Source organism: Scyliorhinus canicula, chromosome 7 (genome assembly GCF_902713615.1).
Source record: "Scyliorhinus canicula chromosome 7, sScyCan1.1, whole genome shotgun sequence".
NCBI classification, from domain to species: domain Eukaryota; kingdom Metazoa; phylum Chordata; class Chondrichthyes; order Carcharhiniformes; family Scyliorhinidae; genus Scyliorhinus; species Scyliorhinus canicula.
In genome coordinates, this window is record NC_052152.1 from 124,045,835 (window position 1) to 124,071,043 (window position 25,209).

The 25,209-nt window shown below is 51.1% G+C and overlaps 1 protein-coding gene and 1 non-coding gene across 8 annotated transcripts in view; one reads left to right on the forward strand and one right to left on the reverse strand.

The window, feature by feature from the left end:
- The window catches only part of LOC119969344 (synaptonemal complex protein 2-like), an 855,597-nt gene that overhangs the window by 244,964 nt on the left and 585,424 nt on the right, over positions 1-25,209 (reverse strand). For all 7 annotated transcript variants that reach the window (XR_005461337.1, XM_038802871.1, XM_038802868.1 and 4 more), the window contains 2 exons: positions 23,968-24,212; positions 13,546-13,722 (listed from right to left, as the gene is read on the reverse strand). Coding sequence is in view for 6 of the 7 variants with exons in the window: in XM_038802871.1 (XP_038658799.1) it covers positions 13,546-13,722; positions 23,968-24,212 (422 nt within the window). In the remaining variant the exon portion in view is untranslated. The remainder of the gene's footprint in view (positions 1-13,545; positions 13,723-23,967; positions 24,213-25,209) is intronic.
- On the forward strand, positions 7,519-7,827 carry LOC119969823. The gene has a single exon (XR_005461491.1). It is a non-coding gene; the product is annotated as a small nucleolar RNA U85 (small nucleolar RNA).

Genomic DNA, 25,209 nt, shown 5'->3' on the forward strand with positions numbered 1-25,209 from the left:
GCTAGCCGCCATGGCCACTGAGGCCACCATCTACCCACCCCCTAGGCTGCATGCGTCAGACTGTGTTCCTCCTCCCCCAGGAGATGGCCGCACACAACCGTCAGGAGTGGGAGAAGACTGGAGGGGGAACCATCAGAACTGCAGCCCCTCACCATGCCTGAGCAGAGAACACCTGGACGTGGTACCCCCCCCCCCCCCCCCCCCCCCCCCCCCCCCCCAGCCAGTGCCAGAGCCGGTGCCCCCCAGATAGCCGAGCACTGACGGGGAGAGCAGCCCGAACATCAGCCCTCCGCCCAAGACTCAGGACACCCCAGAGCTCAGGTCAGAGGATGACACTGACTTTCTGTCACAGCTGTCTACTACACGCTCTGCCATCCCAGAGACAATCATCCCAGTTGGGCACATTAGTGAAGAGGCCCCTGGGACACTATCTAGGGCGCATCACACATCATATCCAGCACAGGAGGTGAAGGTAGGGGCAGCCGAGGGGACTGATGGTTGGAGGACAGGCCAGCCCAAGAACCAGCTGTCGTCCAGACTGGTCCCGGCTTCTGGAACATACAGTTCCAGCCACAGTGCAGATGCAGTCAGAGACCCAGGGACCACAAGAGTGGATGACGGCGGACATCCAGCACCGACAGGTGCAGGTGGAAGAGTCCATCTGCGTGCAGGAACAGGGTTGGTGCTGGTCATGTGTGCCACCCAGACCGACACCACATGGGTGGCATCCGCGGTGGAGGCACTGGGGGCAATGGTTTCGGCTATGGATCAACATGTCCAAGCCCTGGGGCATTCTGTGCAGGCAGGGGCCGAGGCTCAGAACAGGGCTTCCCTCTCACAGACAGCCATGTGCTGGAGCCACCTGGACATTGCAGTGGCGCTCCTCAGCATGGCCCAGTTACAGCAGGCCATGGCTGGGAACATCGGCGGCATTGCCCAGGTGCTGGCCAGTGTTGCGCAGATCCCTGTGCTCCATGGCCGTGAGCGTGCAGACCCTGGTCGAGACCACAGTGGTCCTCCAGGACTCGCAGCGTCTGGTGGTGGGGGACCTCAGGGGTGTCACACTCGCGTCCAATGGAGTAGCCCGGGGGCCATTGGGCATCCCGAGGGAGGAAGAGGTGATGGGCCCTGTGCCGGTGACTGCTGCAGGGAAGGTGCCAGAAACACCGAAGCACCTCGGGCTCCCCCCTCCTGTCCCTGGTGCATCTGGTGGGCAGCGGGCAGAACAGGGCAAAACCACATCACCCGGGGACACCCGAGCAGTGGCAGGGGCTTTACAGGCTGGGTCGCCCCTTGTTACAAGGCAGGAGTCTGTGCAGGCCGCTGTATTGTCTGGAGAACCATCTAGGCATAGTGCTGTGGTAGTCACCACTGTTGAATTATATTGTATATATGGGTATTATGGTAAGGCCCCTGTACTACAGGTACGGGGGTAGATCCCTGCCTGCTGGCTCCGCCCAATAGGCGGATTATAAATGTGTGTGCTCTCCGAACAGCAGCCATTTCATCAACTGCTGTAGGAGGCCACACATCTCTGTATAATAAAGCCTCGATTACATTCTACTCTCGTCTCGGCGTAATTGATAGTGCATCAATTTATTACACAGAGATTTTTCAGAGATGGACCTCCGCATCAAGCCGGATCGCCTGCAGCTGCATCCTCAAGCAAACAACGCCAAAAAGGACTTAGAACATTGGCTAGCTTGCTTTGAAGCATACATCGGGTCTGCGCCAGACCCAATCTCAGAAGCTCCAGATTCTGTACACGCGGCTGAGCTCCAACGTTTTTCCCCTCATCCAGAACGCGCCTACCTACGCAGAGGCAATGGTGCTACTGAAGGAGAATTACGCTCAGCAGACCAACAAGATCTACGCCAGGCACCTCCTGTCCACTCAGCACCAACTTCCCGGTGAGTCTGTGGAAGATTTCTGGCGTGCCCTACTTGCCCTGGTGAGAGACTGTGACTGCCAGGCCGTTTCGGCCACTGAACATTCGAACCTGCTAATGAGAGATGCGTTCGTTCTGGGCATAGGGTCTGACTACATCTGCCAGCACCTCTTAGAAGGGGCCACGCTTGACCTCGCGGCGACCAAGAAACTAGCGCTCTCGCTCATGGTCGCCTCACGCAACGTACAGGCTTATGCCCCCGACCGCACGGCCCACTCCCCTGTGCATCGTGGCATTCTTTTCCCGCACCCTCCATGCCTCCGTAATTTGGCACTCCTCCGTTGAAAAGGAGGCCCAAGTGATCGTTGAAGCTGTGCGACATTGGAGGCATTACCTGGCCGGCAGGAGATTCACTCTCCTGACTGACCAACGGTCGGTTGTCTTCATGTTTAACAACACACAGCAGGGTAAGATCAAAAATGATAAAATCTTGAGGTGGAGGATCGAGCTCTCCACCTACCATTACGAGATTTTGTATCGCCCCGGTAAACTCAACGGGCCCCCCGATGCCCTGTCCCGAGGTACATGTGCCAGTGAACAAGTGGACCGACTCCGGACCCTTCATGACGATCTCTGTCACCCAGGAGTCACCCGCTTTTACCACTTCTTTAAGGCCCGCAATCTGCCCTACTCCATCGAGGAAGTCAGGGCCATCACCAGAGACTGCCAGATCTGCGCGGAGTGTAAACCGCACTTCTACCGGCCAGACCCTGTGCGCCTGGTAAAGACCTCCCGCCCCTTTGAATGCCTCAGAGTGGACTTCAAAGGGCCCCTCCCCTCCACCGACCGCAACACGCACTTACTTAATGTGGTCGACGAGTATTTTCGATTCCCCTTTGCCATCCCATGCCCGATATGACGTCTGCCACTGTGATCAAAGCCCTCAACACCATCTTTGCTCTGTTCGGTTTCCCCCCACAGTGACAGGGGATCCTCATTTATGAGCGATGAGCTGAGCCAGTACCTGCTCAACAGGGGCATTGCCAAGAGCAGGATGACCAGCTACAACCCCAGGGGAAACAGGCAGGTAGAGCGGGAGAATGGGACGGTCTGGAGGGCCGTCCAGCTGGCCCTATGGTCCAGAAATCACCTGGCCTCCCGCTGGCAGGAGGTCCTCCCCAATTCACTTCACTCCATTCGGTCGCACCTGTGCACCGCGACTAACGAAACCCCCCATGAACGTCTCTTTGCCTTCCCCAGGAAGTCCACCTCCGGGGCTTCGCTCCCAATGTGGCTGGCAGCTCCACAAGGCGTACCCGTTGGTTGAGAGGGTACAGCTACTCCACACAAACCCGCAGTACGCCTATGTAGCGTACCCCGACAGACGCCAAGACACAGTCTCCCTCAGGGATCTGGCACCAGCTGGTTCCCCACACACGCCCCCACTCTGCCCCGGCGCCACCCTCCCTTCCCCCGGCGCACCCCACCGCAGCCCCTGCTCCAGGACAATCCGTGCTCCCCTTGCTTCCACCCGGGGATGAAGAGGATTTTGACACGCTCCCTGAGTCACCGAAGACCAAGCCAACGCCGGAGTCGCCACCAGCACAGCAGCGCTCTCAACGACAGATCAAGGCGCCTGATCGTCTCAATTTGTAACCTCTGTAAATTTAAAAACAATCTGTATGTATGTAGTTTTCCACCACCCCCGCTGGACTCATTTTTAACAGGGGGTGAATGTGGTCGTCACCACTGTTGTATTATATTGTATATATTGGTGTTACGTAAGGCCCCTGTACTACAGGTACGGGGGTAGATCCCTGCCTGCTGGCTCCGCCCAGTAGGCAGAGTATAAATGTGTACTCTCCGAACAGCAGCCAATTCGTCAGCTGCTGCAGGAGGCCACACATCTCTGTGTAATAAAGCTGATGCGACCATCAATTCACTCTGAGACACGAGTTGGAGTAAACTGTGGCTTTAATCGACTTACAACTGAGCCTGCCTGCTCCAAATGGAGTGAACTGAAGGCGGACTCGCAGGACCACAGCACTTATACTTCCTGAAGGGGCGGAGCCCTGTACATGCTCCGCATCTCCCCCTGTGGGCAGAGTCGCACAACGGCTCACAGATGGAGCCCACAGGGACACAGTAATATACAGTGTGAATTATAGTGGTCACACATTCACCACAAAAGCCTCGATTACATTTTACTCTCGTCTCATCGTAATTGATAGTGCATCAAGTGTTAGGGCCCGTCAGACCAGAAAGTTAGACACCGGTTACGTTGGCACCGGTGCAGGACACAGTTTAGTTATAGGGGCTAGTGATCAAACTGTGTATATATTTCCGTACAAAAAACACCTGTTAACACCGTTGAGACCTGACTCGATGCTCTGTCTGATAGGTGTGAATGTGGGCTGGTACGGGCTGCCCCAGGTGGGGAGGGGTCGTGGGGGACCACTGAAGGCTGTTTGGGAGGACTGTGCCCCCCCCCCCCCCCCATCCACATGTGCCCCGTCTGTCCCCAGCACTCCCAGGTCAGGGATTCGATAGAACCGTGTGATCGACTGCCAGCTCGCATGCAGGGATCACCCAGACGGAAGATGCTACTGTGCGCATGAGTCAGATGTTGTCATACGATGTGAAGCACCAGAGCCCATCCCCCACCTCATGGACCAGACCCGCTGTCACTGCCAGCCCAGGGCCCCCAGCTCGTGGCGCTGCAGGCATGTATAACGGAGGGGTGTGCAAGCAGGTGGCATGGCAGCATGGGAGGTGAGAGGGTGTGGATCTGGGATGTGGTGTCTGTGCCCCTGGCCAGGAACCCTCCCCGTCCACCTCTTCCCTCCTAGTCGGTAAGCCCATGCGCACTTGCCCTGGCGATAATGTTCTGCGGCCTCCCCTGCCTGCCCGGGCCCCATGTCCTGCTCATCGTCCCACTCCCCTGCATCCTCCTCGTCGGATGAGGCCTGGCCTTCCTCCTCATCCTCCTCCTCCAGCACATCGCCCCTCTGCTGCCCAATGTTGTGGAGGATGCAGCAGGCCACCATGATGTGGGCGACCCTCTCAGCATCATACTGGAGGGCCCCTCCAGAGCAGTCCAGGTACCTGAAGAGCATCTTCAGTATGCTGAAGCATCGCTCGATCACACTCCTGGTCGCTGTATGGGCATCATTATAGTGGGTCTCTGCGTCGGTCATCATCCACAGCCACAGCCATAGAAGCTAACCCCTATCGCCCAGGAACCAACCCCTCAGCTGGGGGGGGGGGAAGGGGGATGCCCTTCGAACATGTCAGGATTGCCGAGTGTACCACGACGAAGGAGTCGTGCACACTGCTCGGGTATCGGGCGCAGGGGTGCATGATGCGCAGCTGATGGTCACAGGCCAGCTGGATGTTCATTACGTGGAACCCCTTTTTGTTAGTGTAGAGCAGCCTGTTATCTGCAGGTGCCTGTAGGGCGACATGCATCCCGTCTATCGCTCCCTCGACCCATGCATCCCACCGATGGCAGCGAACCCCACTGCCCGGGCACCCTGGTGTGCTTGGACCATATGGAAATAGATGTATTGATCCGTCTGGGCATATAGGGTCTCCATGACGGCGCGGATGTCTGTGAGATCCCAGACAGGTCCCCACCTGGCGATTGGAAGAACTCCGTCCTGTAGATGTTCAGGGCGACTGTTACCTTTATGGTCATGGGGAGAGAGTGCCAGGCGTACCATCATCTGGCAGATTTTTTATTTTACATAGAATTAACAGTGCAGAAGGAGGCCATTCGGCCCATCGAGTCTGCACCGGCTCCTGGAAAGAGCACCCTACCCAAGATTAACACCTCCACCCTATCCCCATAACCCAGTAACCCCACCCAAGACTAAGGGCAATTTTGGACACGAAGGGCAATTTAACATGGCCAATCCACCTAACCTGCACATCTTTGGACTGTGGGAGGAAACCGGAGCACCCGGAGGAAACCCACTCACACACGGGGAGGATGTGCAGACTCTGCACAGACAGTGACCCAAGCCGGGAATCGAACCTGGGACCCTGGAGCTGTGAAGCGATTGCGCTATCCACAATGCTACCGTGCTATCGTGATGTGTCGCACTGTCTCTCTGCTCAGCCAGTATCTCCGACAAAATGCCCGGTCCGGCAGGTCATCTAATGACAGGCGGCGCCGATACACATGAGGCCTCATGTGGCAGCTCCTTAGTACCTCCTCCTCCTTGGCCTGTTGGGCGGCCAGCCCTCCAGCCTGTGCGGCGACCATCTGGTCCTCTGAAGTCTGTTCCTCTACAGCCCGGTCCTCTGCTGGCCATTTCGCTGCCTGCCGCTCTGCTGCAGCCTGCTCTGCTGCTGCAGCTTCCCCCTCCTCTCCGAGCGGCCCCGCTCACGCAGCCGCAGGGCATCTCGCAGAGCTGCGGCCATCACCACGGCCGCCAGTATTGCTGGCTGAACACCAAACGCCATTGTCTGCATGGGGTGAAAGGCCAACATGGTGCATACTCCCGTGCCCAACCAAGTCCCATGGGCTACATGGTGGCCCCGGTTGGCAGTGCCATCTCCACCCCTGCATGTCTCTCCCCCATCCCCTCAACCCTGCCCCATCGGTATCTGGCACCGTCGGTGCCCCCGGTCCTGGCACCCGTTCCTGCAGCCAGGGGTACCATTGGCTGCCACTGCCCTCACTGGGGGCTGCCTTGGGTGTGGCCTGGGGTGTTCCCCGGTGGGTGGCGGCCGATTGGGCTGGGTGTTGGGGGCAGGGGTAGTCGCGCTGTGGCGGGGGCTATGGCGGGGGCTGGGGTGCGGGCATCCATACGGCCGATGTCACTGTGTAGAACCAGGGGCCGAGGTGGGTGGTCATCAGGTGAGCAGCAAGGTGGCCGCCATAATGGCAGTCGGCACCTGGAAACTGTCCCAGTCCTCTGGGTGGGCTCCCCGGCTACTCGGCCTGTCCTACCTCTCCTCCTCTCCTCCCCGGCCTTGGCAGGGCCCCACCCAGCCCCGCCTCCATCTCCCCCCCCCCTCCACCACAGCCAGCACAGCCGTTGTCCGGGCCAGCAGCCTGCAGTCACTCCCCGCCATTTCCTACCTCCTCTCTCTCTTGCTGGACAGGTGGTTGAGGTTTCAGTAGGGGAACATTTTGGGAGTGGTGACCACAATTCCGTAAGTTTCAGGGTACTTTTGGACAGGGATGAGGGTAACCCTCGCGTTAAGGTGCCAAACTGGGGAAAGGCAAATTACGATAGCACTGGACAGGAATTGAAGAATTTGGACCTGGATTGTTGCAGTCGAAGGGTGTTTTTCTGAATGGAAGGTTGCACAGGGATCGGTGCTGGGGCCTCTGCTGTTTGGAGTATACATAAACAATTTGGAGGTAAATGTAGCTGGTCTGATTAGTAAGTTCGCGGATGACACCAAGGTTGGAGGATTGGCAGATCGTGTTGAGGATTGTCAGAAGTTACAACAGGGCATAGATAGATTGGAGACTTGGGCAAATAAATGGCAAATGGAGTTTAATCCGGAAAAATGTGAGATGAAGAATTTTGGTAGGTCTAACACAGAGGGGAAATATACCGTAAATGGTAAAACTCTGAGGAACATAGAAATTCAGAGAGATCTGTGCGTGCAGGTCCACAGATCTTTGAAGGTGGCAACACAAGTGGACAAGGTAGTCAAGAAAGCATTATGAAACAGTCAGTAATCTTGGCGTGCGTTGTCTAGTCTCACGCGCTCGCTGTAAGGGCAGACCAACAGTAATCTAGTACCTCGGCTGCTTGAGGATGCAGGGTGTTTGAGCCCAAGACCCTGGATGAAATCGTGAAAGTGTGCGAGGTACGGACAGAGATTTTCAAAGGGTTGCAGGCCAAAGGTTGTGTCAGTCAGCATGGTATTTCCTCTCCTGCGAGATATGATTGCACATCTTTGGTAATTTAATGGTTGTTAAATGCACGCGTTCTCAATATGGAACTTCCTCCATTTGAGCCTGACAGTGTAAACCCCTACCCCCATTGCTCACATCAGCGCCCCACTTCATACCCAGTGCCAGCATTGGGCACTCCCATTACAGATCTCCCTCTGAAAAACTGGAATCTGACAAATGGAGAACATGTTAACCCTCCTATAGTCCCACCCACTTTGTACCCAGTGTCAGCACGACCACTCCCAGGGAAAGCTACAATACAGAGCTCCCTCTACATTGTCTGTTCCCATTCTGTCACCCTGACTGTTGTCTGATGTGTTAAAAAAAACATTACAAAATGCTTGCCTTCATTGGACGGGCCATCGAGTATAAAAGCTGGCAAGTCATGCTACAGTTGTATTGAACCTTTTAGAAAGCACAGAGTGGGGATAGAAAGCAAAGAGTGGGGATTAGAAAGCAAAGAGTGGGGACTCGAAAGCAAAGAGTGGGGATTAATGGGTGTTTCTCTGGTTGGCAATCAGTAGCTAGTGGTGTCCCTCAGGGATCAGTGTTGGGTCCACAATTGTTCACAATTTACATTGATGATTTGGAGTTGGGGACCAAGGGCAATGTGTCCAAGTTTGCAGACGACACTAAGATGAGTGGCAAAGCAAAAAGTGCAGAGGATACCGGAAGTCTGCAGAGGGATTTGGATAGTTTAAGTGAATGGGCTAGGGTCTGGCAGATGCAATACAATGTTGACAAATGTGAGGTTATCCATTTTGGTAGGAATAACAGCAAAAGGGATTATTATTTAAATGATAAAATATTAAAACATGCTGCTGTGTAGAGAGACCTGGATGTCCTCGGGCATGAGTCGCAAATAGTTGGTTTACAGGTGCAACAGGTGATTAAGAAAGCGAATGGAATTTTGTCCTTCATTGCTAGAGGGATGGAGTTTAAGACTAGGGAGGTTATGTTGCAATTGTATAAGGTGTTAAGTGAGGCCACACCTGGAGTATTGTATTCAGTTTTGGTCTCCTTACCTGACAAAGGATGTACTGGCGCTGAAGGGTGTGCAGAGGAGATTCACTAGGTTAATCCCAGAGCTGAAGGGGTTGGATTACGAGGAGGTTGAGTAGGCTGGGACTGTACTCGTTGGAATTTAGAAGGATGAGGGGGGGATCTGATAGAAACATATAAAATTATGAAGGGAATAGATAGGATAGATGCGGGCAGGTTGTTTCCACTGGCGGATGAAAGCAGAACTAGGGGGCTTAGCCTCAAAATAAGGGGAAGTAGATTTAGGACTGAGTTTAGGAGGAACTTCTTCACCCAAAGGATTGTGAATCTATGGAATCCCTTGCCCAGTGAAGCAGTTGAGGCTCCTTCATTAAATGTTTTTAAGATAAAGATAGATAGTTTTTTGAAGAATAAAGGGATTAAAGGTTATGGTGTTCAGGCCGGAAAGTGGAGCTGAGTCCACAAAAGGTCAGCCATGATCTCATTGAATGGCAGAGCAGGCTCGAGGGGCCATATGGCCTACTCCTGCTCCTAGTTCTTATGTAAGGCCGCATTTGGAATATTGCACACAATTCTGGTCGCTATACTACCAGATGGATGTGGAGGCTTTGAAGAGAGTGCAAGAGGAGGTTTACCAGGATGTTACCTGGTCTGGAGGGTGTTAGCTATATGGAGAGGTTGAATAGGCTCGGGTTGTTTTCATTAGCAAGACGGAGGGTGAGGGGTGACCTGATAGAGGTCTACAAGATTATGAGGAGCATGGATAGAGTGGTTGGGCAGGCACTCTTTCCCAGGGTTCAGGGGTCAGTCACCAGGGCGCATAGGTTTAAGGTCGGTGGGGCACAGTTTATAGGAGATGTGCGAGGCACCCAGAGGGTGGTGAGTGCCTGGAACGCGTTGCCAGCGGAGGTTGTGGAAGCAGATACATTAACGGCATTCAAAAGGCATCTTGACAAACACATGGATTGGATTGGTACAGAGGGATACGGCACAAGGAAGTGCTGAGGGTTTTAGCAAAGGTTGGTATCATGACTGGTATAGGCTTGGAGTGCCAAAAGGCCTGTTCCTGAGCTGTATTGTTCTTTGTTTTTTGCTCAGCAACCACGATGCTTGTATCACGATCTTTGAAACCACAAGTGAACCACGCCATCGGGAACTCGGGCCATCGGACCAGTCAGCTTTGTACGGTTGTGTGCTAGATCAATGGTTTTCCTTGACTGCTCTGTCTCTATTTCCCGATGATCGACTGACCACCAATGTTCGATACAAGCTCACCGACACTCACAGCTACCTCGACAACTCGTCTTCCTGCTTCCCGTAAGGACTCCATCCCATTCTCCCAGTAATGATGGGATTTCCTGTTCCTCCAATGGCGCACCCCAGCCGTGGGTTTCCCGGCATCACAGGGTAGATTCAATGGGAAATCCCATTGACAGAGGCGGGACCATAAGATTCCGTGTAGAGATGCGCCAGGGTCAGGTGAGGGAATTCAGAAGCTCTGAGGTGTTCCACTATCTTCCCTGCGGGGTGCACTGGCAGAGGCCCCATCACCTCCTCCTCCCTCGGGGTGCTCGATGGCAGTCAGGTTACTCCATGGGACAGAGATGATGCCAGAGTGAGCTTCAGAAGCTCAACCCTCGCTCTGGAACTGTGCCACATCACCCTGGGATCGAGCTAAATCCCTCTCAGATTGGCCCAGATCAGCCAGCGCCCGGCAAATGCTCTCGGTGCCCTCAGCCATGATCCTTTGCGACTGGGCCAAGCTCTGAACCGCCGCGGCAATGTCCATGCGGGCCCAGTACATATCTGCCTGTGAGTAAGCTCCACTGTCTTGAGCCTCAGCTATCGACCGCAGTGTGCCCCAAGCCTTGGATGTCTTGACCCATGGCTATGACACTTTGACCCAAGGCTTTCACTGTGGAAGTCACCCGTGCAGTGTTGGCCTGGATACCATGCATTGTCAGTAATGTCTCCTGCACCTGAAGGTATTTGGAGTCCTCCAGCTGCACTTGTAGACGCTGGAAAGTTTCACCCCCTCCTGTAGATCCTGTTGCATCTGCATCTCCACAAGTGAATGGATCATTCTTGCCAGAAGTATGATACCTGTTCATACAACAGCTGGTTCCTGGGATCGGGCAGCCCTCTGACACCCAGGCTCTCTCGAACGTTCCTACTTCCATCCGATGTGCTTCTGCATGTGTGATGGGTGGACCAGGTGACCCAGGAGTCTCTTCACTAAAATGCCCCACTGAGGTGATAGTCTCTGCCATGGGGGAGGGTGCAGGTGAATAATGTGCCGAGAAGTTGGAGTCGTCCTGGACTGGTTTTCCAGTTGTGGCTGGCAGGTAAGGCACCCCAGACGGGCCAGCCTGGTATGATGGTGATCCTGCAAGACAAAAGACAAGAGACATGGTGAGATCTTGGTAAGGAGTGGTTGGGGGAGAGGGAGTGACTCACTTGCTGTAGGGCCATCATTTTGCATTAGGGTCTCACTTAGTTGTTCAATGTCGAACTCTGCCTTGAAGATAACCATCGCCTGCAACTCCCTGGATAATGCCATTGCCCTCTGCTCAGTGGGGGTGAGATCCTGGAGGACAACAAGGCCTCCTCTGGTCTTCTACTGCTCATTTCTGTTATAGGCCTTCTTTTCCTCGATAACACAAGAAGGATATGGTGAGATGCATGGAGGCAAGTTACACAGGAGTCTGTAGTTGTTGGCATATGTGTGCAAGGCACCTGGCCAAAGAGGTGTTGGGGTTTGGTGCAGGGTGGAATGAAAGGGAGATGCAGGCAGGTGGGTTTTGATTGGCTTCTCGCGAAGTGGAGATTGATGTGAAGAGTGAGAGATGGGAGTATTGCCAGGGGCACAAAGGCAGTGACTCACCCAAGCTGCCCGAAGGAGGTCATTCATTGGCATTGCATGCCAATCCCATTGGTGAGGCTCGCAGCATTCACCGCCTCGGCCACCTCCACCCAGGTCCGGCAGACGACCGCGGGTGGCAGGCTCCTGCCCACTTTGGGGAAGTCTCCACCGCATCCAACATTCAGTCAAACTCTGCGTCCGAAAATCATAGGGCAGCGCTTCGTGGACCCATCTTCTTGGCTGTAATGAGATTATGTGGGAAGTGGAATGCTTATAAGCAGCTCCATCTTGTAAAGCTCTCCAGTGCCAATTCCGACCCAGGAATCCGACAACAGAGGGAATATGAATTGCTCTAAGTTCATGTGGGCAGAGCGCTAGCATGTCATGAGCTGCTCGAGAAATATCATCGCCAATGAGATTATGAATTGCACACAATTAAATGGGGGGCCCAACCCAGGGACACCGATATTAAGGAGAGCTCCCTCAGAGACCCCTGTAATAGGGAGATGCGCCCCCCAGGGACCCCAGTAATAGAGAGACCCCCCAGGGACTCCTGTAACAGGGGGCCCCCAGGGATTTTTATAATAGGGAGACCCTCTCTCGGGACCCTTGTAATAGGGAGCCCCTCAGGGACCCCTGAAATAGGGCACAGGGAACCCCTGCCTAAAGGAACTCCCATCCACTGCCCCCCCCCCCCCCCCCCCCCCAACACCCACACAGCGCCACCCCACCCCCACGCAGACTCTCCTGTCTGGAAACTAAATTGAAATCCAGACAGGGGCAGTGGGTAGCATTATAGCTGTAATAGTTACCTTGCAGATCCACGTGACCATTCCTCAAAGCACAGAGCTGTGCTTGCTCTAGTATCCACACATTAATTATCTGTCAGCTATTCATAGCTTTTTCTGTGATTGACAGCTTGTACAAACCATCTGCAGCTTTGATCCATTCATATCCCTTCACAATTCAGCGGCCTAAGTGGTGAAACCCCAGTGTTTATAAACACTGACCACATTAAACATTCCAAGTGCATTCCAAGCACTAAGTGCATTCCAATCACTCACGCATGAGATTTCATTGCATAGTCAGAGGCTTTTTCCCAGGGTAGAGGGGTAAATTACTAGGGGGCATAGGTTTGAGGTGCGAAGGGCAAGGTTCAGAGGAGATGTACGAGGCAAGATTTTTACACAGAGGGTAGTGGGTGCCTGGAACTTGCTGCCGGAGGAGGTGGTGGAAGCAGGGACGATAGTGACATTTAAGGGACATCTTGACAAATACATGAATAGGATGGGGATGGAGGGATACGGACCCAGGAAGTGTAGAAGATTTTAGACGGGCAGCATGGTCGGCACAGGCTTGGAGGGCCGAAGGGCCTGTTCCTGTGCTGTAGTTTTCTTTGTTCTTTGTACATGGTCTAGGAAGTGTCTAAGAGTTTCCCCTCAGCCTCATGAGGTATAGGTCAGTACACCAGACAACAACTACACCAACCTTGTCAGCAGGTTTGACAGCAAAGTCAGGTCAGGGTTGGACTTGAGAGAATGGAATGCAGCAAGATCAGAAGGAAGACAGCTTTGAGTGCGCGAGACTTAATAAACCTTGTTTTTTCTTTAATTGTGAGTTGATGAGTACTTCTTTTGTCTTCCAGTTCTCCCCCACAGCACTCAGGCTTCATGCATTGAGAAGTGAAGATCTCTGTGTCACCACGAATCTGCGACAGCCATTACTCAGATTCTAAAGGCCGTAATAGTTACTTGGCACCAGAGGGTGCATACTGCCTATGAAACTGGAATCGATGAGGAACATACACCCTAAAAGCGAAAACTGGCAAAAAGAGGAGGAAAATATAGGGTGAATTTAATTTATTGTACATACCTCACCAGCTGTTCTTTTGCTGCATGGAGTTCTTATTGTAAAATTACTTGACGACCTTGCTGTGATAACTGAACTTTCAGAGGAACAATTCCTATTCCTAGTAGTACTGTTGTAGGTCTTGTTCACTGCCAGAAACGTTTGCTGAATATCTTCATCCTTTTCATTCAGTTCACAAGACTGTAAACATAATGGAGTCACTTGAGATTAGAATCCATCAGACAAAACTATTTTTTTTTTAAAAAATAACTTTTATTGGAATTTTTTGAAAAATATATATCAACAAAACAATAATAACAATAACAATAATAATAATAAACACCCCCCGGCACCCGTAACAATGCATATAACAAACCCCCCAACCCCAATAAACAACAGAATAAATTAACAATAAGCAAATTAACTTAAACACTATCCCCCTAAACCTCCCCCCACCTGGTTGCTGCTGCTGCTGACCTAGTACCTTATCGTTGAGCCAGAAAGTCGAGGAAAGGCTGCCACCTCCTAAAGAGCCCTTGTACCGACCCCCTCAGGGCGAACTTAACCCTCTCCAACCTAATGAATCCCGCCATGTCATTAATCCAGGTCTCGCATCTTTCCACTACAGCAAGATCCTCCGCCGGGCTACTAGGGACGCAAAGGCCAAGACATCGGCCTCTTTTGCCTCCTGTACTCTCGGCTCCGCCCCAACCCCAAATATCGCGAGTCGCCAGCCTGGCTTGACCCTAGATCCCACCACCCTCGACACCGTCCTCGCCACCCCCTTCCAGAACTCCTCCAGTGCTGGGCATGCCCAGAACATGGTTCGCTGGACTCCCCGAACACCTGACGCACCTGTCTTTGCCCCCAAAGAACCTACTCATCCTAGATCCGGACATGTGGGCCCGGTGCAGCACCTTGAACTGGATGAGACTAAGCCTCGCACATGAAGAGGAGGAGTTCACCCTCTCCAGGGTGTCCGCCCATGTCCCCTCCTCAATCTGCTCCCCCAGCTCCACCTCCCACTTAGCCTTCAGCTCCTCTACCGACGCCTCCCCCACCTCCTGCATTACCTGGTAGATGTCAGACATCTTCCCATCCCCGACCCACACCCTCGAAAGCACTCTATCCCTTACCCCCCGAGGGGGCAGCAAAGGGAACCCCTCCACCTGTCGCCTAGCAAATGCCTTGACCTGAAGGTACCTGAACATATTCCCCGGGGGGAGCTCAAACTTCTCCTCCAGTTCACCAAGGCTCGCGAACCTCCCGTCAATAAACAGGTCTCCCAACTTCCTAATGCCCGCCCTGTGCCACCCCAGCAACCCGCCATCCATGTTCCCTGGGACAAACCGGTGGTTCCCCCGCAGCGGAGCCTCCACCGAGCCCCCCACTTCCCCCCTGTGTCGCCTCCACTGCCCCCAAATTTTGAGGGTGGCCGCCACCACCGGGCTCGTGGCGTACCTCGTTGGAGGGAGCGGCAACAGAGCCGTTACCAGTGCCTTCAGGCTCGTGCCTCCGCAGGACGCCATCTCCATCCTTTTCCATGCTGCCCCCTCCTTCTCCATTACCCACTTGCGTACCATCGAGACATTAGCCGCCCAATAGTACCCAGAGAGGCTGGGCAGCGCCAGCCCCCCTCTATCCCTGCCCCGCTCCAAAAAGACCCTCCTTACCCTCGGAGTCCCATGCGTCCAAACAAAGCCACCTGAACCCCTAGGTACCTACAACTCGTCACTGCCCTCTATAGCGGGAGCCTACCAATCCCCTCCTCCTGATCTCCCGGGTGTACGACAAACAGCTCACTCTTGGCCAGGTTCAATTTATATCCCGAGAAACTCCCAAATTCAGCAAGAATCTCCATCACCTCCGGCATTCCCTCCCCCCCCCCCCCCCCCCCCCCCCCCCCCCCCCGGGTCTGCTACATACAACAGCAAGTCGTCCGCATACAGCGACACTCGGTGCTCCTCCCCACCTCGCACCAAACCTCTCCACCTCCTCGACTCCCTGAGAGCCATGGCAAGAGGCTCTATTGCCAGCGCAAAAAGCACCCCTGCCTCGTCCCAAGGTGGAGCCTGAAGTACTCGGACCTCCTCCCATTTGTCGCTACACTTTCCATCGGGGCCTCGTACAGCAACCTCACCCATTTAATAAACCCCACCCCAAACCCGAACCTCTCCATCACCTCCCACAAGTACCCCCACTCAACCCTGTCAAAGGCCTTCTCCGCATCTAATGCCACCACAATCTCCGCTTCTCCTTCTGCTGCCGGCATCATTATCACATTTAGCAGCCTTCGCACGTTAGTGTTCAGCTGCCTCCCCTTCACAAAACCCGTCTGATCTTCATGTATCACCCCGGCACACAGTCCTCTATTCTAGTGGCCAAGATCTTCGCCAGCAACTTGACGTCCACATTCAGCAGTGAAATCGTCCTGTATGAACCGCACTGCAAGGGGTCCTTACCACGCTTCAGGATCAGGGAGATTAGTGCCCGAGACATTGTCGTGGGCAGAATACCCCCCTCCCATGCCTCGTTAAAGGTCCTAACCAACAGGGGGCCCAGCAGGTCCGCATATTTCTTATAAAATTCAACCGGGAACCCATCCGGTCCCGGCGCCTTCCCTGACTGCATGTGGCCAATCCCACTGACCAGCTCCTCCAACTCGATCGGCGCCCCCAGTCCCTCCACCTGCTCCTCCTGCACCCTTGGAAATCGGAGCCTGTCCAAAAAATTCTCCATTGCCCCTCCCACCACCGGCAGCTCCGACCGGTACAGTTCCCTATTGAAGTCCACTCCTCAGGGGCTCCACCGGCCGCCATTTTGTCCACCTTCCCCCGCTTTTCCAGGGGAGCTGCTGCCGTTTTTCTCCTCGCCCCACTTCGAGTCCGAACCATAAATCCCGGGGAGTTTTTCTCCAGACCCCTTTATCCACCGGGAATCATCGAATCAGCGCCATTTGGGGCCCTTAATAGAGCCCACAAGTCCTTTTAAAGCGGGAGCTGCCGAACGTGCGGCTTAGCGCCGCATAGCTGCAACCGGAACCCCCATCAGATAAAACTATTAACAAACAACTTGTATCAAGAATTCCTGCAGAGGAAACATGAACATTTTCAAAGGAAATCATGTGCAAACGCAATTATTATTATTACGAATGAAAATGCCTCAGTGTGTGTACTAATCATCGTGTGGGAAGCACGGTAGTACAGTGGTTAGCACAGTTGCTTCCCAACTCCAGGGTCCCAGGTTCGATTCCCGGCTTTTGGGTCACTGTCTGTGTGGAGTCTGCACGTTCTCCCCGTGTCTGCATGAGTTCCTCCGAGTGCTCCAGTTTCCTCCCACAGTCCAAAGATGTGCAGGTTAGATGGATTGGCCATGATTAATTGCCCTTAGTGTCCAAAAAGGTTAGGGGGGTTACTCGGTTACAGGGATAGGGTGGAGGAGTGGGCATAAGTGGGGTGCAGATTTGATGGGCGGAATGGCCTCCTTCTGCACTGTAAATTCTATGAAGCATGCGGATTGCTAGTTTTCTATTTAACTGATGAGCTACAAATTATAACCACCAAAGAGTTCCAGGTTTGGCCATGCTAAATGGCCCCTCATTGTCCAAAAATGTGCAGGTTACATGGGGTTGTGGGGTTATGAAGATAGGGGGGGGGGGGGGTGAGTGGGCCGAGGTGGAGTGTTCTTTCGGAGAGTATGTGCAGACTCAATGTGCCGAATGGGAATTTGAAGCAGAGTGGGTATTGAATTGCTAAGTCTATTCATTTTTATTTCCATTTACTATAAGGTTAGTTATCCAGTTAAGAAGTTAATAAGGAGCTGTCCCAAATAGCTGAATGGCAGTTTTCTGTCAAAGTCCTGAAGCCTGATTAGCAGGCATGAGTTGTTGATTATATAATTTGAAGCTTAACTGCAGTGTGAGTCATCTCGGGCAGTCACAGCTCTATTTAAGCAAAGCGATTCACTCACAGTGAGCTTTGCACAAGAGCAGTGGGAAAGAGGCCACATCCGGAGTGAGGCCACAGGCAGAGTGAGCTTTAACTTTAAACTTGGGAATTTGAGCACAGTAAGAGGTCTTACAACACCAGGTTAAAGTCCAACAGGTTTGGTTTGAATCACTAGCTTTCGGAGCTCAGCTCCTTCATCAGGTGAGTTGGGAATTTGAAGCAGAGTGGGGAAGCGGTGCTTTTTTATTTTCTCCTTGCTTTGTAATTTTTAATTTTGAAATCTTCATACAGTTGTTTTGCCCTGTTGCAGCTGAGGCTACAAGGGAGAGAGCTGATTGGTAAGTAATGGACAAGGTCGGTAAGTCTTCACAACTTCCATCAATTATAGTTTGAAAATAAGTTTTGTGGTTTATAATCTGTAAGGGCTCTAATTGGTCGTAACGAGGACGAACCGAGAAGGGCCATAGAAAATTTGATTCAATCTAATATCAAGCATCTTCAAAAGAACAAGGAAGAAAGAACCATACAGCACAGGAACAGGCCCATCAGCACTCCAAGCCTGTACCGGTCATCATACCACCCTTGGCCAAAACCCTCAGCACTTCCTCCGGGTGCTCTGGTTTCCTCCCTCAGATTAACTGATGATCTTTCTGAGTTCTCTCTCTGTGTACCCGAACAGGTGCCGGAATGTGGCGATTAGAGGCTTTTCACAGAAACTTCATTGCAGTGTTAATGTAAACCTACTTGTGACAATAAACATTTTTATTATTATTATTACAGGTCCACAGATCTTTGAAAGAGGCAACACAAGTGGACAAGGTAGTCAAGAAAACATACGGAGAGTGGCATTTGGCGCAGTGGTTAGCACTGGGGTTGCGGTGCTGAGGACCAGGGTTTGGATTCCAGCCCTGGGTCACTGTCCATGTGGAGTTGCACATTCTCCCCATGTCTGTGTGGGATTCATCCTCACAACCCAAAGATGTGCATGTTAGGTGGATTGGCCATGCTAACTTGCCCCTTAAGTGGAAAAAAAATAATTGGGTACTCTAAATTTATTTTTAAAAAGAAAGCATACGGAGTGCTTGCCTTCATTGGATGGGGCACTGAGTATACTAACTGGCAAGCCATGCTACAGTTGTATAGAACCTTGGTAAGGCCGCACTTAGAATATTGTGCACAATTATGGTCGCCACACTACCAGAAGGATGTGGAGGCTTTGGAGAGTGTACAGCGGAGGTTTACCAGGATGTTGCCTAGTCTGGAGGGTGTTAGTTATGCAGAGAGGCTGAACATACTCGGACTGTTTTCATTGGAACGACGGAGGTTGAGTGATGACCTGATAGAGGCCTACAAGATTATGAGGGGCATGGATGGAGTGGATGAACAGGCATTCTTTTCCAGGGTGGATGGGTCAGTTCCTGGGAGGATAGGTTTAAGGTCCGTGGGGCAAAATTTACAGGAGATGTGCAATGCAGGTTTTTTACACAGAGGGTGGTGAGTGCCTGGAACGCACTGCCAGGGGAGGTTGTGGATGCAGATACATTAACGGTGTTATGGGCCAGGGTTTAGAGAACCCCAAAGTGTATCATGGAGTTCACCTGACCCACAACTTTGAATAGATTGTGATTATGGGGAGCACACGGGCCCACTCTGCAGGTGTGATGCAACAAAAATCTACAGTATTTTTAAATTAAAACAATGTTTATTTATGAAACCAGTTAACACTTTATAAACCTACAGTCAACACCTTAACAACTATCAACACCAATAAATCCCCCAAATAATACAGTACTCTCGAAGTAACTCTTAATCTTTATTTGCATATATTGTTTAACTTCACTACTGAGAACAGTTACCACGTTGAAATCACCAAATGAACATTCATAAGCTTGCAGAGATTCATACACATCTGGCTGTGACTGCAGCTTCTCCAAATCTAAAATGAAACTTAACACACCCTGAAGCTGCAAGTCCAAAATGAAAGTAAAGGCAGACAGAGACAGCCCAGCTCCACCCACACTCTGACATCACTGATAAACACCCATTTCTTAAAGGTACATCCACTACAGCTATTTTATAAACCCTCATTTCTTAGAAGTACTCTCACATGCTACCTCCCCCCCCCTCAAGAAAATAAAACCCATCAACTTCAAGATGGTTTCATTTTTCACCTTTTCACTATCCTGTAAGAAATATGGACAATGATTATATGTATTTTTTTAACAAAACAGAACACACAAACATTTAATAATAACACAGTCCAGTTTTGTTCTTCTTCCTCCAACTGGAATTCTTCTCGATTGACAGTCTCTTTGAACAAGAAGGTCTCTGCATGATCCATCCATTTCTCCACGTCTCGCCATTTCTCTTTAAAGTCAGATACTTTAATTGAATCTGATCACCGAGTCCCTTGTAATTCTCCAACACAGGAGCATTGGTTATTTCATAGAATTTACAGTGCAGAAGGAGGCCATTCGGCCCATCGAGTCTGCACTGGCTCTTGGAAAGAGCACCCTACCCAAGGTCAACAACTCCATCCTATCCCCATAACCCAGTAACCCCACCCAACACTAAGGGCAATTTTGAACAGTAAGGGCAATTTATCATGGCCAATCCACCTAACCTGCACATCTTTGGATTGTGGGAGGAAACCGGAGCACCCGGAGGAAACCCACGCACACACGGGGAGGATGTGCAGACTCCGAACAGACAGTGACCCAAGCCAGAATCGAACCTGGGTCCCTGGAGCTGTGAAGCGATTGTGCTATCCACAATGCTACCGTGCTGCCCACGGTAGTTATCACAGCTTTCAGGCAGTCAAATGCCTGTTGAACTCCGCTGTCCACTGAAATGTGTGCCGTTTCTTCAGCAAATCCATTAATGGAGCAACCACACTGCTAAAATTTAGCACAAATGTTCGATCAAATCCACTCATCCCAAGAAAACACATTATTTCCCTTTGTGTCAAGGGTATTGGAAACTCCTCAATAACTGTTGTTTTCACATCCCATGTGACCATTCGACCCTGTCCGATTGTATCGCCCAGGAAAGTGACTTGGGCTTTTCCAAATTCACTTTTGGCTAGGTTTACCACCAAACCCGCTTCCTGAAGTCGATTGAATAACTCCATCAGATGTTTTAAATGTTCTTTCCATGTCTGGCTGAAAATTACCAGATCGTTGATGTATACCACACAATTGGGTAATCCTGAAACAACTTTGTTAGTTAACTGTTGAAATATGGCTAGGGGCGTTTTTCATGCTAAATGGCATAACTTTGAATTGGTAAATACCATCTGGAGTCACATTGAATTCTAGATCATTCTAACGACTCCATCTGTGTCTGGCAAATCTAAATGCTGAGCTATTGCTTGAAATATCTCTACCTTCCACAACCCCTTCAGATAAAGGTAACTGCAGCTTTTCCATTAAACTGTTTGTGAAAGAGCACGAGTGACAAACACTGCAAACTTTTTGCATCTCAAAGTGCTATCTCCAGTCACTCCCTATTTAAACTGTGCCACCTGAAAGAAAGCAATCATTCCACACACTCTCGCTGTTTTTAGGTTCAAGAATCCCAAACCAAACAAGGATTTGTACTTTAAGATCCTGGAGGAGCCATCCTAACCTGGCCGTTCTCCAATCCTCTGGCACCGCTCCGTGGCTAGAGAGGAATAAAAAATTTGGCTTACAGCCCTGCAATCTCCTCCCTCACTTCCCACAGCATTCTGGGACACAATTTATTTGGATCTGGAGATTTGTTCACTTTCAAGCCTGCCAACATCTCCAATATCTTGCCCCTCCCAATGACAATTGCTCAATCACCTCACAGTCTCTCTCCCCAATTTCCATATCAACCTCCTCATGCTCTTGGGTGAAGACAGATGTGAAGTATTTGTTCAACACCCTACAAATGTCCTCTGGTTCCACCCACAGATTTCCCCACTGGTCCCTACTCTTTCCCTGGTTATCCTCTTCCATTGTATACTTATAAAATATCTTGTATTTTTCCCTACTTTTACCAGCCAGAGATTTCTCAATCAACAATACCTTGATTGCTTGGGCAGTACAGTGGTGGAGTGGGCTGTTTACCTATTTTAAGGTTCTTCCTGATTTTCTTCAAATTCCACTTGACTTCAATAGTGTAATTGCTCTGTAACTGGTGGCCAACTGTTACACCAGACTACCCACAGGCAATAAAGCTAAAAATTAAACCCTCTATTTGGATCTAACCAACCTCCGAAACGCTGCCTTTTTATAGTATAAAGAAAAAAGCAAATATGAAAATCAGGATGTCCCAAAGACTTTCACAGCCAGTTAATTATTTGTGTAGTATATATAGTCATTGTGATAATGTAGGGAATCCTAGCAGCCAGTTTCTGCTCCGAAGTCCCACAGACAACTTAATGTGATTACATTGGCGAAGGGATCATTACTGACTGGGCAACTTTGTGACTGTATCTATATATTTTAGGTTTGTTGCTTGTTTTCAGTTCAGAGGACAACAACAACTCCTTGTGTGCTCAGGACAGCAGGGCAAGTGCAGAGCACATTAGGGTGAAAGATGGAGTGAAAACCTGACCTGGGGAGATCGAGTCATAGAGTTATAGAAGTTTACAGCATGAAAACAGGCCTTCGGCCCAACTTGTCCATGCCGCCCAGTACAAAATGATGGTACAAAAGGTCAGTTGACCGGAGTTTTGGGCGCAGGGAAAATAAACAAACAGAAATTAAATTACTCATGCATAGGTGAGCTCCATGCAGCTCTGTATAGATGAAGGGGTGTCTGTTCCGTAAAACTGGCATTTGGTACAAAGAAAAGCCCATGTGCAGCAGTTGTTTTCTCAGAACAACTGGAGACCTGTGATTATATGCTGGGTTCAGTCTTATGAATCCAGTGGAACATAAGAAGATATTGGGATAAAATATTGAGGAACTGGGAGGTGAGCAGCCATTGGGGTGGTCTGAGCTGGTGACCAGTTGTCTGACAACTTGTTTGAAGTGGACAAAGCAGGAAAGCTTCCAGGCTTCATTGGAGTTTCTGTCAAAGGAAAATCAGAGTGTAAATCCTTGAAGGAGTGGATCAATTATTCCACATGAGGACTCTATGCTCAAAATATTTTGTGACTCACAGTGACCACAGGCATCAGGGTGGATTGGCGAGAAAATTTATGGAATCCCGATCTCCCCCTTAATGTATGATTTACATGTTATATTTGACCACAGTTTGCTGGTTAATTCATTTTTACCTCAAGTTAACTCTGTTGGAGCACAGGATTGTATAGATTGTTTCCTTTTTTGACTCTCGTATAGTAGAATGAATGGGTTGTATTTTCTCATCCCAACGTGGGGATGAAATGAGGAGGATGGGCTTTTAAAATTGTAGGCAGGACCAAAATCTGGGATTCCTGTTTTCATTTCTGGTGCAGATAATTTTCAACAATGTGAGAGAAGTGGGAGGACCATGAACCTGCACACTGGAGTCCTGGGGCGGAATTCTCCCCCCCCCCCCCATGGCGGGTGGGAGAATCGCCAGGGCGCCGCGCGAGTCCCGCCACGCCGCCCCGGCACCGGCATGCGATTCTCCCCCCCGCAAACCAGCGCGGCGAGAATCACGGCTGGCCGCTCGAAGAATTGCCGCTCGCCATTTGCAAAAGGCGAGTGGCGATTCTCCGGCCCAGATGGGCCGAGCGGCCGCCCCAGCATGACAGGTTCTCGCCGGCGCCATCCACAACTGGTCGCTGCCGGCGGAAACTGCGCGGGAATGCGGGGCAGCCTGTGGCGAGGGGGGGGGAGAGGGGGTTTCCTGCACCGGGGGAGCCTCCGATGGGGTCTGGCCCGCGATTGGTGCCCACCGATCAGCGGGCCGACCGCTCTAAGGGAGGACCTCCTTTCCTCCGCCGCCCCGCAAGATCCATCCGCCATCTTCTTGCGGGGCGGACTCTGGGAGGACGGCAACCGCGCATGCGTGGGTGACGTCATTTACGCGGCGCCGACCGCATTATTTACACAGCGCCGCGGCCCAGCGCACGTAAATGATGGGAGAATAGGGGGCCGGGAGCGGGCTCCGACGCCGGAGTGAAACACTCCAGTTTTCACTCCAGTGTCGGGACTTTGACTCCTGTTGGGAGAATTGCGCCCCTGATGTATCTGGCACCATTGTGGAGTGGGCATTTTAGGCCTTCTACAGTTTTGAGGGAGTTGGACTGATTTTGGTAGGCATCATAAATTGCACCAGCATAGAAGTGTAATGATGAGTACACAGCAATTTACTGTGCCATAATTTTCAAAGAGCCTTCATCCTCCTGGGATGTAATTTTCTGAGAAGGCATTGGGCATAATTTTGACTGTGTGATTATCAAAAACATTTTCTATTACCAGTTTAGATCATTGCACAGTCTTACACCATTTTTTCTAACCTCCCCAGCCAATTTTAATTTAGTATTTTCAGAACAAAAGGATACAAAATATATGTCATACTAAAAAAAACTGTTTCCTACCAAGGAGTTTGGGCTCACAATAGGTGAGGAACCTGAGTTGAAGGTTGCCTTTGCTCCTGAGTGGTCTGGTGATGGCAGAGAAGTAGCTATTTTTAGAAAACCTTTCTTTAATTTGCAGGATTTCATAGCTGTTGATTGATAGGTCGACTGCAATGATTCTGGTAATGACTCTGCTTGAATGGATGTCTCGGATTCAAGTGGAGATGTAGGTCTTGTTGAAAGCGTTGGTTCACATGTTTTCTCATCTAAAATCATGAATTCAAGCAAAAAATGATCTGAGTTTTATTAAAGCAGGATACCAGTCAGATATTTCTCCTTTATTGACATAATGAAATAAATCAGCACGTTGCCATGACACTCCAGGGAAAGAGAGACCTAAAAGAAGAATGGTATTTGGCACCATTTAGTGGACTCTTTAACTGTGGGTGCAAATCGGCCATGGCCACTAAATATCACAAAAGGTCATAATCTTCCCAGACCCCCTCCACTGAGGCCATCAGCATCACTCCCAAGGAAGGTGCAACACTGATTAACATGAATTTGATCTACTTAGTGGGCGTAATGTTGCATCTTCAGCCCTCATCTAATCTTCCCACCCACTGACGCGAATCACTGTTGCTTTCTAAAAAGGGAACCAGGCGCCCTGATCTAGAAGGAGAAAGGAGGTGAGCACCACTGTTGCCACTAAGCACCAGGGAGTCCATGTGGCCAGAAGCCACTGGTCAGCTCCAAGGGACAGGCGGAGGGACTGGGTTGGGGGAAGGGGGATCAGGGAGGTGTCATCTAAATCGCTGGCTTGTAATGTAGAACACAGCCAGCAGCGCGGGTTCAATTCCTGTACCGGCCTCCCTGAACAGGCAGCGGAATGTGGCGACTAGGGACTTTTCACAGTAACTTCATTGAAGCCTTCTTGTGACAACAAGTGATTATTATTATTATTATCCAAATCCCGAGGTAATGCTCTGGGGTGCAGGTTCAAATTCCACGATAGCAGATGGTGAGATTTGAATTCAATAAAAATCTGGAATTACTAAGTCTAATGATGACTCTGAACCCATCGGCGGTTAACCTACCTGGTTCACCAAAGTACTCCAGGCCGCCCAAACCTGGTCTGGACTACATGTGCCTCCAGACTCACACAGCAATGTGGTTGACTCTTAAATGCCCCCCCCAATGAAGTGCCCGAGCAAGCCACTCATTTCAAGAGCAATTAGAGATGGGCAACAAATGTTGGCCCAGCCA